The sequence below is a fragment of the Nilaparvata lugens genome, chromosome 7 (assembly GCF_014356525.2).
Source record: "Nilaparvata lugens isolate BPH chromosome 7, ASM1435652v1, whole genome shotgun sequence".
In the NCBI taxonomy this organism is placed as follows: domain Eukaryota; kingdom Metazoa; phylum Arthropoda; class Insecta; order Hemiptera; family Delphacidae; genus Nilaparvata; species Nilaparvata lugens.
In genome coordinates this window covers 1,618,895-1,631,299 of record NC_052510.1, presented here as the reverse complement: position 1 = coordinate 1,631,299, position 12,405 = coordinate 1,618,895, and the positions used below count along the sequence as shown (strand labels likewise).

The window sequence follows — 12,405 nt, the reverse complement described above, 5'->3', positions numbered from 1 at the left end:
GTAGTAGCGTGATCTGAAATCTGTCACAAAATTGTCCCATGATTTCCACTGGTCACGACGATTACGCATCCATAGGGTAGCTTTACCAACTAGTAACTCAGGTAGCGCGACTAGTAGTTGGTTGCCAGTGAGCCCATAAGCTTGTTGTAGCTCGTCTAGCCTTTCTAAGAAGCTGGGAGCATTTGATTGGCCATCGAATGACAGTCTCCAGCTTCTTACTTTGTCACATACCGCCCCTGGGTCCATGAGGGGGTTTGTGTGAATATTGGTTCTAACCTCAGTGTGGGTACCTGTCACCAAGTGTTTAGTTTCCCCACTGCTTTCGCTCATTATGCCGGGTCTTGGGCTGGGATAACGTACTGCCATCTTCTTATGTTGTTCTACTAACAACTTTCTCAACTCAGCAAGTGTTCCAGATGACACTATGCCCCAATCTTGTAGAAGATTGAATGCCTCATCCTTTTTCAATCTATAGATCCAGGAAACTCTGGGGTCGGCTATCACCTCGGGGTTTATGTCCTCGACCGACTGATCCTCTGTCAGCTCCTGGTGTTGAGCATCTGAATCAGACTCTCCCTGATCACTCATGATTCTTACTTCGTTGCCTCGTGCCCCAAGTGCGGGCGCCAATCTATCACGTACACCCTGAGTAGCTTCAGAGGTGGGTGATTGATACCCAGGTGTTGCTCCTGGATGACTTCGCTCAGTCGTAATGTGGGCGGGGAAAGGAGGCAAGTCGAAGTTCCTCTTCCTTCTTCTTTGTGCCTCAGCTGGCGTGAACAGCACCTCCTGGTGCTTCTGACGGCGTGAAGGTCGCTCTCTTCTCTGATGACACCACTTTGATGTAATTTTGTATCGGCCTTACGGCCTCGGTTCCGCTCCAGTGGAGTAGGAAGAGGAAGGACAGAAAGGATAGGGACGGCAGACAACGGTCCGCTGTGCCCTGGGGAGAAGGAAGAATAGGGACGGCAGACAACGGTCCGCTGTGCCCTGGGGAGAAGGAAGAATAGGGACGGCAGACAACGGTCCGCTGTGCCCTGGGGAGAAGGAAGAATAGGGACGGCAGACAACGGTCCGCTGTGCCCTGGGGAGAAGGAAGAATAGGGACGGCAGACAACGGTCCGCTGTGCCCTGGGGAGAAGGAAGAATAGGGACGGCAGACAACGGTCCGCTGTGCCCTAGGTAGATGGGAGGACAGGGACGGCAGACAACGGTCCGCTGTGCCCTAGGTAGATGGGAGGTCAGGGACGGCAGACAACGGTCCGCTGTGCCCTAGGGAGATGGGAGGTCAGGGACGGCAGACAACGGTCCGCTGTGCCCTGGGGGAATGGGAGGACAGGGACGGCAGACAACGGTCCGCTGTGCCCTGGGGGAATGGGAGGACAGGGACGGCAGACAACGGTCCGCTGTGCCCTAGGGAGATGGGAGGTCAGGGACGGCAGACAACGGTCCGCTGTGCCCTAGGGAGATGGGAGGACAGGGACGGCAGACAACGGTCCGCTGTGCCCTGGGGGAATGGAAGGTCAGGGACGGCAGACAACGGTCCGCTGTGCCCTAGGGTGATGGGAGGTCAGGGACGGCAGACAACGGTCCGCTGTGCCCTGGGGAAATGGGAGGACAGGGACGGCAGACAACGGTCCGCTGTGCCCTAGGGTGATGGGAGGTCAGGGACGGCAGACAACGGTCCGCTGTGCCCTAGGTAGATGGGAGGACAGGGACGGCAGACAACGGTCCGCTGTGCCCTAGGGAGATGGGAGGACAGGGACGGCAGACAACGGTCCGCTGTGCCCTAGGTAGATGGGAGGACAGGGACGGCAGACAACGGTCCGCTGTGCCCTAGGGAGATGGAAGGTTAGGGATGTACGGCAGCCAACGGGCCGCTGTACCAGGGCAGGAGGTCGGGGACGTACGGCAGCCAACGGGCCGCTGTACCAGGAGCAGGAAGGTTTGTGAGCGGAATGCTGTGGTCTGGGGCTCGTCCGGCCTTTAAATACTCCCCCAAAGTGGAGGGGATGGAGTTGAGCCGCCGCCAGAGGCGGTGGAAATCGACTTGATGCGCGGAAGATGGTGCGCCATCGGTACCTCCCTTATCTCCCTGGTCGGCTAGCATTGCTGATAGCCGAGCGTCTTTCAATAATATTATTTATTATTTTCTCGTCACAATTTACTTTGTGACAAGAGAGAGAGAGAGAGAGATTGATTGAGTACCTTATGTAGATTACAACATATACTGGCTTGCTTATACACTTATATACAATAGCTTACAATACAGCAAAATTATAGATGAATTTACATAATATAGACTTAGAAAATAATTATTGAACTGTATATGATAAGAAGAAAAAAACAATTTAGAATAACTATTACTATAAACAAATAACATTCCTATGCATCTACATAAATTAAATTGGCGGAGCTTTGGACATATCAATGTCCATTCTTTGGAAATAATATTCAAAATATCCTTCCCAGTAACTCCGTACCAGAGATAGGATGTGGGAGGTAAGGCCTGGCTGGCTCAGATCTGGTGTCAGAGTTTTCAGGTCGCAACTGCTTCAATTTCAGGGCCCTGACATGACCTAACGACTACTTTTTAGGTAGCTGGGACCGACGGTAACGTCGATTTAGAGAATACATACAATGCAGGTGAAATTTCATTTTCAATATTCCAACGAAACAATATTAATCTATAGAAATGATTCACAATGATAAAATGAAACAATTGAAAGTGAATTCCTGTTTAGAGAACGTGTGCGGTATAGTGAAAATATCATTTCCATGATATCTAATGGGACTATTCATACTTGCTTGGTCAGACTGAGTATGAATAGTACCATTAAAACTCATGGAAAGTATTTTTTGAATGTACTGAAATGAGTATAAAAAAATCCAATTAGAACTCATAGAATAGTTATTTGTGCAACTAGTGCGCAAAGTGACAGTTTGCTGCACCGAAAGAAACGTTTACGCACGAGCCGTAGGCGAGGGCGGAATTGTTTGTTGAGTGCAGCAGAGGAACTTTGCGCACGTATTTCACATTAAATTTATCCTACAGTTACCATTGAATATGAGAATGATATTTTTCTGTACTGAACCGATACAGATAAATAGGAATCGCGCTTCACGAATCTAATGAAATTAAATGAAAGAAGTGAAGAAAAATTGAATAGATGGGCTTACAAATAATTTTTCTATAGTACCGCTCATCTAGCTGTTTACCCTTTTGTCAATATTTGCAGTACCAGAAGTCTTCGGGGTGATTTACAGCATTTAATTGAGATTTTCGTTTAATGTTAATTAAAATTGAAATAATTTGAAATGAAAAGACGTCGTACCTTGGAAAGAAGGATCATGCACATCACAGTTCTTGCCGGACCAGGACTGGGGACAGTAGCAAGCGTAGTCTCCTATCCTGTCCTGGCAATAGGCTCCATGCTGACAGGGTCTGCTGGCACATTCGTCTCTAGAGTCCAGTTCACAGTGGGTACCAGTTGTTCCCGGCGGACATGTACATCTATACGAGAAATAGGGAATATACATTAGTTTAAAGAAAAAAGCATCACTGTGAATCGTTGTTGCTTAGCTTAATAGCACCGGTGACTTTTCTCTAGAGTCCGGTTCACAGTGGGTCCCGGTGGACAAATACATCTACAAGACAAATGGAGAATAGATTAGTTTAGAGGGAACGGCATCACTGTGAATCAATGTTGCTTAGCTTGATAGCACCGGTGACTTGTCTCTAGAGTCCGGTTCACAGTGGGTACCAGTTGTTCCCGGTGGTCATCTATCAGAGAAATAGGCAATATAATATAAAAAAATAATAATCATCTGTGTTTCTAGTGAAGAAGATTGTTTTAATTTTTGGAACAAAATATTTCAAAATCTATATAAATATAAAAGCGAAATGGCACTCACTCATTGATTGACTGACTGACTGATTCACTCACTCACTCACTCGCAGAACTAAAAATCTACCGGACCAAAAAAGTTTAAATTTGGTAGGTATGTTCAGTTGGCCCTTTAGAGGCGCACTTAGAAATCTTTTGGCGATATTTCAACTCTAAGGGTGGCTTTCAAGGGTTTAAAGTTCGTCTTTTAGCATGTATATTCTTCTTATTCCAATATCTTAAAATTATAATTGAAATGTGCATACCATATGTTAATATAGAACTATAATCTAGAGAGAGTACCTCTTCGAAACAGTTGTTCTGGTAACTAAATTAATAATTTTGTCAGGTTGGCATTAAGTTGAGGTCTACATGCAGGCAAGCGAAGCGAGCCCGCTGATCTCATTTTTGGACGATCCAGTCGGGGGTCCAGGGGGCGGAGCTCCCTGGCTAGACGGATATGGCGAGCGAAACGAGCCTGACGGCTAGTAATATATATTTTACAGTTTCGATTGCTAAGTAGAAGAAATTTCATTATCAATTCGGATCTTAATCTTTCTAAATACAAATTTAATTGTTTAAAGTGTTTGTGTTTTGTTTCAATGTGGAAATTAGTGAAGAATTGAAAAGTCGCACATAACCTTTATTTGGAAAATTTATTTTATGAAATTGGGATGAAAAGAAGTTTTGGACTGTAGTCTGTTTCTTTGTCCTTAAGTTTATTGTAAATGATAAATAGATAAATAAGGAAACGTCATCACTGTGAACCATCATTTCTAAGGACCAATCCACACAAGTTATTGGTGGGAACAGTTTTGGTTTCTGCTCTGTTATTTCTATAGTCAGATGTGCAACTACAAAAGAAATAGGGAATACATTAGAGGAAACGGGATCACTGTGAATCAATGTTGCTTAGCTTGATAGCATGGGCGACTGGCACACTCATATCCAGAGTCCAGTTCACAATAATTCCCGGTGTACATGTGCATCTATAGAAGCAAGTAGGGAATATACATTAGTTGAGAGGGAACGACATCACTGTGAATCAATGTTGCTTGGCTTGATAGCATGAACGACTGGCACACTCGTCTCCAGAGTCCAGTTCACAGTTAATCCCGGTGTACATGTGCATCTATAGAAACAAATAGGGAATATACATTAGTTGAGAGGGAACGGCATCACTGTAAATTAATGTTGCTTAGTTTAATGGGAACAATGTGCCCATCCGATAACACGGGTGTGACCTGGTCGAAAACTTTTGGTGATGAGCTAATTTGAACCCTGGATCTCTAGGCTGCTACGCAAGCACTTTATCCACTAGACCACGGATCTGTTCAATCAAATATTATAAGGAAGCTTGAATATTTTCAAGGAGTGCTGCATGTTCTTTTCAAGTTGAGAAAAGAGGTAGATTAAGTGCCGTTTGCACAATTTCAGTTTAAACTAAAGTCTGATTTCAAGCCACCAGCTGATTAAATTCAGTTTAAGCTTTGACTGAAACGGCCCTCAGTCTATCGAATTGTTCACATCTCGAATTGACATATTGACACTTGACATCAATTGAATATCAACTGTATATTGATTGGATATTAACCCTAAAGAGACACACTGGGGTGTTTCACACCCCAGGGATTTTTTTCTGTTCTGCAGTTGACAATATCACACAGATGGGAATTTATGCCCAGTCTAAATTAGGTTTGCAGTATTGTCAACTACTCTCCACCACTTCCAGTCAGTAATAGCATTCTACAAGGTCACCAGCTCATCTTGTTCTTCGTTTGGGGTGCCTAACACCCCAGAGTGTCTTTTACGTAGGACATTTATCAAACACTTTTATTACAAAGATTTACTTGTATTGTCACTACGAATGTGGTATGGGATGATGGATCAGATTGGAATGAATGCTATGATTCTCTACAACTTGAGATTCAAAACGATAAAATGAAGAGACGTGGGTTTTGATGAAGTTGTCATTGGCAATGATCAAGCCATTCGTTCAAACCGGATTAGGAGCTCCAACACTCAGGCGGAACATACGTACTTCTAAAATTAGTATAAATATTGATGAGTAGTGCTTTACTTTTGATTTCTGTATGCACTTGGAACAAGAATGATTAATAAATGATGAAGTATGGTCTAAGTACTTGTTTTTTTTCAAAGAAAAATGCAAAATTAAATTGGGGTGTTCAACACCCCAGTGTGTCTACTGTGTTAGCATAAAGTAAGTGTGCCTCTGTAGGGTTAACGTAGCAATATATGTGGTGAAGATAATTGAATGAAAAATAGAGAATTTGATATTGAATGTCTCTATCTGAATTTGCTTGGACTGAAATAGGGTTTATAGTTCAGTTTAGAGATTTTAAATGAGTTTGTTAACTGACCTGTAACCACCTCCGTTGAGCCGTGAACACATGCCGCCATTCTGACAGGGATCCGAGTCGCAGTCGTGTCCGAAAAACTCGCAGTTGCGACCCGAGTACTGCGGTCCACACAGGCAGATGTGGCCGGCCTCCTTCGCCTCACACTGGCCGCCATTTTGGCACGGAAAACTGTCGCAGAAGTTCACCTGAAACATACATTAATTACTAGTACTTCTGTGAACAGTAGACCTCGCAGTATTCTCATCCACAAGTACCTGATTGAAACTATAGACCTTATGGGAATACAGCAATAGACTGGCTTCTCCACACATCTGTGTAATCACTTGTCAGCTGATTTATGATGAATGATTCTATAGTCTGATTTTTACTCTAATATTGTCGTATGAAGGAGGCTCCTTTTTCCTTTTATATTATCCTTGAAATGCAAAATTTCCAAAAACCTTGTATATACGTCGACGCGCAATTAAAAAAGGAACATACCTGACAAATTTCATGAAAATCTATTACTGCGTTTCGCCGTAAATGCGCAACATATAAACATTCAAACATTTAAACATTAAGAGAAATGCCAAACCGTCGACTTGAATCTTAGACCTCACTTCGCTCGGTCAATTAATCAAATTACACATTCGTTCATTCACAAAGCCAAAAAATCCTATAGTGAGATCCACGTTATTTATAATTGCAGTGTTTTTCATAACACTGATAAGGTTGAGTTATATAATTTCAAAGTTATTTCTACCTCACTGTAAAAAAGTAAATTCGTATGGCTTTTGTTGGTGGGGAGTCCCTTGCGGGAAGGTCCCACCGCCTGAATATATAATTTAAGCCGTCAATGGGCCTTACGACTGTCATACTTCAGCCGGGAGCAACAGTTTAACGTGCCCATCCGATAACACGGGAGTGATCTGGTTAAAAAACTTTTGGTTATGAGAGGGATTGAACCCAGGATCTCTGTGCTGCTACACAAGCACTCTATCCACCAGACCACGGATCACTCCGCTACTGATCTACCTCACTGTATAATTAACACATAATTCGTATTCTGTCTTTTAATAGGTACATATTTGAGACTACTTAAATCCAGGATAGCTTCAAGCAATTAATTAGAATGAAACTAACCTTGACCTCACAGTGGCGACCCATATAGCCAGGCCGACAGTTGCAGTGGTAGTTGTTGACCAGCTGCACACAGTCGAGGGTGCCCTGCGCCTGACAGGGGTTGCTCAGGCATTCGTTGATGTCACCCTCACAGCGACCGCCCACAAAGCCCTGGGGGCACACACACTCGAATCCACCCACCCGGTCCACGCATGTGCCGTTGTTATGACACGCGCCCGGCCGGCAGTCGTCCACGTTGATCTCACAGATTATGCCAAGGGTGCCTAGAAAAATAACGCACGAATTAGTTAAAAAGATTGTGTAGATGGAAAGAGTACATTTTACAACATTGTAGTGAGAGAGATATTACTTTCATCATTTAGAGAGGAAACCGATTTCTTTTTGCACAGTTTGTAGCATGGACAGAGAGGTAAGTGGAGAGGAGTAAGCATGCTGCGCACAATTGGATGCTGACACTAAAGTGTAAGTAGGGAGAATTCTGATTAGTGAAGAAACGAGTATCCACCCTCTCTGTCTTTCAAATCAAATCAAGCAATGACACGAGAGAGTCAGTCTTCGAGAGAGAGCCACGTGAAAGAAAAGTAATATCTTTCGGACTATAGAATGACCACTGATAAAATAAGTGATAAAACAAAATTACCAAGTCCTCTCTGGTATGACCTACATAATGTTTGGACAATTTAGGACAAAATTAGGAAATTGAAGAAGTTTTGGGCAATAGCCTGTTTTTTCTTTTCCGACTATTGTATTGTTTGCTCTATCCAATAAATAAATAAATGATCATATAGAGAGAAGTTAGCATGAGAAGACAGGTTTATGTTTCAAATTTAAAGCTGATTTTTTTTCAATTCAAACCGATTACTGTCGACTACTTTCTATTATTACTGTTTTGGTCGGGTAAGAGTGTAGGACGGCACAGTATGAGAGAGACTACCAGCGTCACATTGCTTCACCAAAAACAACTACTAGGACTATCAGCTTGAGTAAACAGTGAATTTTGACAGTGCATGAAGAAATATACTTAGGAGGCAAAGATTGTAAACTCATTCTTATTTTATTCCTCTGACGTCGCTTCTAACCTCTTAATCCTCTTAATTATTTTCTTAGTCTATATTATGTAAATTCATGTATAATTTTGCTGTATTGTAAGCTATTGTATATAAGTGTATAAGCCAGTATATATTGTAATCTACATAAATAAAGTACTCAATCAATCAATCAATCCACTCACAATTTTATAATAGTGAACTAAAATTTCACCAACAATATCTAATTTACCAAAAGTATTCGAAACTCTTATTTTCAGACTTTTGAGTGATTTGAGTATTCTTTCCCACTGCGATTCAATTTTCAGTTTATACTCAAATTAATGCAATCGAAGATTCGATTTTAGAGAGAGATTGAACCCATGGAATTAAACAAACCTATACCTGAATTTGACTTACACGGAAATGAAAATGTTGACTGACATTTGAAAGTGAAAAGTAATCTATCTTTTGGATAACTTTTGAATCTTTGTTAATGTTGATAAAATTTAGGGAAAGAGTAGAGAGTTAAGGGTAGAGTAAGGGAGTAGAGAAAGGGTAGAGTAGAGTAGTTAGATATTGAATCTTTCTTAACGTTGATAAAGTTTAGGGAAAGAGTAGTTTTGGCTGAGCCTGTTGCTCTCTCCTTATCACAGCTTTATTATTATTAATAATTGTATTGATAAATGAATAAATAGAATGAACAAATGAATGATGAACTGACCAGGCGGACATGAGCAACTAAACTTGTTGACCTGATCATGGCAGGTGCCTCCGTTCTGGCATGGGTTGGGCTGGCAGTCATCCACATTTAGCTCACAGTTCTGGCCTTGGAATCCCTTGGCACACTGGCACAGGTAGGAACCAACCAGGTCCTGGCATGTGGCACCGTTCTGGCATGGTGCTGAGTCGCATTCGTTTACCTAAAAAACGAATTTAAATGTTATCCAATCAATCGGAATCACATAACGTTCAGAAAAGTACCACTAAAAACCTCAGGAACCTGAGAACCTCAGGCTCAAGCCCAAAACGGTTCCAATTTTAATTTATTCAATATGATTCATCAAATTGATGAGTTTAATCAACGAGAATATTGTTAAGGAATTGGTTGGATAGATTAATAAAATCAGAAATTATTGTAGAATTCAGATGGAAATTACTGAAATATTGCAATTATTCAAATTCTAATGAATTTATTATTACTAAACGCTGTTATTCACCTCGAAGACAAATATTGACAACAGGGTAAACAGCTAGATGGAAATTCGAGGTGAATAACAGTATTTAATTTTGATTTTCGTTTAATAGTAATAATAATAATAATAATAATAATAATAATAATAATAATAATAATAATAATGTTGCTGGCATACTGCACCAGGACTTGGCATTAAGGCATAAGTTGATTGTCGAGAAACTTCCTTACTATCAATATGCTCCAACTTATTCTGATACATGAAGATGTTTCCGGTTATTATGAGAATATTGTTTGAACTGCAGGCCTGCACTTTATTTAGCACTTTTTTACAACTGGTAAGCTCGACATTTTTTTTTTGTTTTAGTTTGTAATGTTATTGTTTATAGTGTAATATTGTTAGTATTTTAATAATGTTAAACTGATATTGAAGTTCTTTTTCCTTTTTTCTTGTCTTTTTAGTTTTTTCTACTCTTTCTTAATTTGCTTTGTAAACTGTAACACTTTTTTTTTATTTTAAGTAGTTTTTTTTCTGCCCAAACAGGTTTTTGTAACCTTAGGGATTATTTTCCATGTATATTTGATTTATGGTAATGGTCTTCAGAGTATGTTTGTGGTTTTTTTAGTTATATGGTAATTTTTTTAGTGACTATGGTAATTTCATGCTCTGTATATATTGTATAAATGGAAAATAAATTGATTTGATTTGAAATTTGACTTCAATCCTACAGAACAATACCCACAAGCTGTATTGGGACAGATATGTGCTGACTGACAGAACAATTCCACATAACAGGCCAGATTTAATCCTGATGGATAAACTGACCAGGGAAACAGTCTTAATATATGTAGGCATTTCACGGTACCATAACATGGAACACTGCTACAGTGAAAAGATTTCCAAGTATCTCCCCCTAGCAGCTGAGATAAAATATATCTGGCATCAAGAGAAAGTGGAAACCGTTCCAGTCATAATATCTGCAGTTGGATTGATGGGGAAAAATTTACTGCAAACCTAAGTCATCTGGGTGCCTCAAGAAACAAGATCTACTTGATGCAGAAGGCAGTGATGCTCAACACTGTATCAATGGTTAGGGCATTCTTAAACCTAGCAGCAGAATAATTCATCAAAGTCTTGTCATAGACCGATTTTGATGAAAAACTCACATAGTAATGTGATGAAAAATGAAAATAATAATAATATTGTAGAATTGGTTGAATATTGAAGAGTGAAGAGTATTTACTCTATAAAACACATAATGATCACAGCTGCTCTTGGTATAGACGGAACATTATCAATTTATTTGTTGGATCAATAATTTACCTCCTTAGCACAATAGCTGCCCGTGTATCCGTCCTGACAGTGACATCTATGACTGTTGCCGATATCTTCACAGGTTCCGTTGTGGCACAGCGATTCTTTAGATACACCTACGGAAAGAAACAAAACGAAATTGAGTAAATAATTTTAAAACATGAGAACAAGAACAGAAGAAGAAATAGTGTGTTCAAAGACATCAAAATGATTGCGGCAGAAGTATTTTTTGAATGAGCGGAGCAAGTTCTTACTGGTGACTAGTGCCTCGAGTCGTTGTACGTTTCAAATTATTCATTTGCATTTTCATTCATTCACATTTTTTGTCACAGCATGTAAAGAATTTCTGCATTGTCTGCATACACAATTCAAGCTCAACACATTCAATATTATACAAATTTATCGGTTTGTTCTTCTTCTCAAGTGTCTAAGTTTGTTTGTTGGACGTTTACTTCACATTGTATTGAAATCAAACAACTTGAAATTTTCAACACACTAAACAGAACGAGATCTTTGGCCAACGAAATTGACTCTCCTTTAGAATTCAACTTTTGAACTTCTCTAGAATTTGTACATTTCCTCCTGAACCAATTCCATATTTTTTATGTATTTCACACGACATATAGTCAAATATTGATGTGACTAAATGTCGTGTGAAATACATAAAAAAGTGTGTTAATACATCACAGCTCGGAATGGATCGAGGAACTATCATCTTTAACCTATTCCATCTTTCACTGAAACACTTGTGATCATATTATTAATTAACCGACCGAGTGAGGTCAATTGACCGAGCGAAGTGAGGTCTAATATTCAAGTCGACGGTTTTGAATTTATCTTTATGTTTCTATTCATGTTCCCCATTTATGGCGAAACGCGGCAATTTGACAGGTATGTTCCTATTTAGATCGCACGTCGACGTATATACAAGGTTTTTGGAAATTTTGCATTTTAAGGATAATATAAAAAGAAAAGGAGCCTCTTTCATACGCCAACATTACCGTAAAAATCAGAATATGGAATTATTCATCATAAATCAGCTGTCGAGTGGATTAATAACAACTGCATGCAACTGATAACTCGACGTAGCATAGTATTTTCTCCCGACTTTTCTCTGCTTTCAACTCGGTAAGCTTTCTAGTTGTTTAAAACAAATTATTATCATTGTCGATACAACAACCCAAACAGCCATTAGTCGTTTACACACCGATATCTCGCGGACACGACAGAATTACTATGATGGACTGTATTGGAAAAGACTGTGGTTTATAGATAGATTGAATAGCATTCACTGCCCACCTAGACATGATCAGGAACTTGTCAAAAATCTAAATGGTCGAACAAAAAAGACACAGCCCACAGTAACAAATACAAGACACAGGAAAAGAAAGCATTCATGTGGAGTAATGTTCAATGTACTCTTCCTTTCAGTAAAAACCACTTTTAGAGAAATCTATCTTTAATTGAGTTCTAGAGTCGC

The 12,405-nt window shown here is 40.3% G+C and overlaps 1 protein-coding gene across 1 annotated transcript in view; it reads right to left on the bottom strand.

Annotated features, from left to right (window-relative positions):
* Positions 1-12,405, bottom strand: part of LOC111044615 (neurogenic locus Notch protein) — a gene marked incomplete in the record, with an annotated part of 280,748 nt that overhangs the window by 39,693 nt on the left and 228,650 nt on the right. The window contains 5 exon segments of the mRNA XM_039433417.1: positions 3,336-3,514; positions 6,269-6,453; positions 7,391-7,653; positions 9,140-9,338; positions 10,935-11,041. Of these exon segments, the coding sequence (XP_039289351.1) occupies positions 3,336-3,514; positions 6,269-6,453; positions 7,391-7,653; positions 9,140-9,338; positions 10,935-11,041 (933 nt within the window).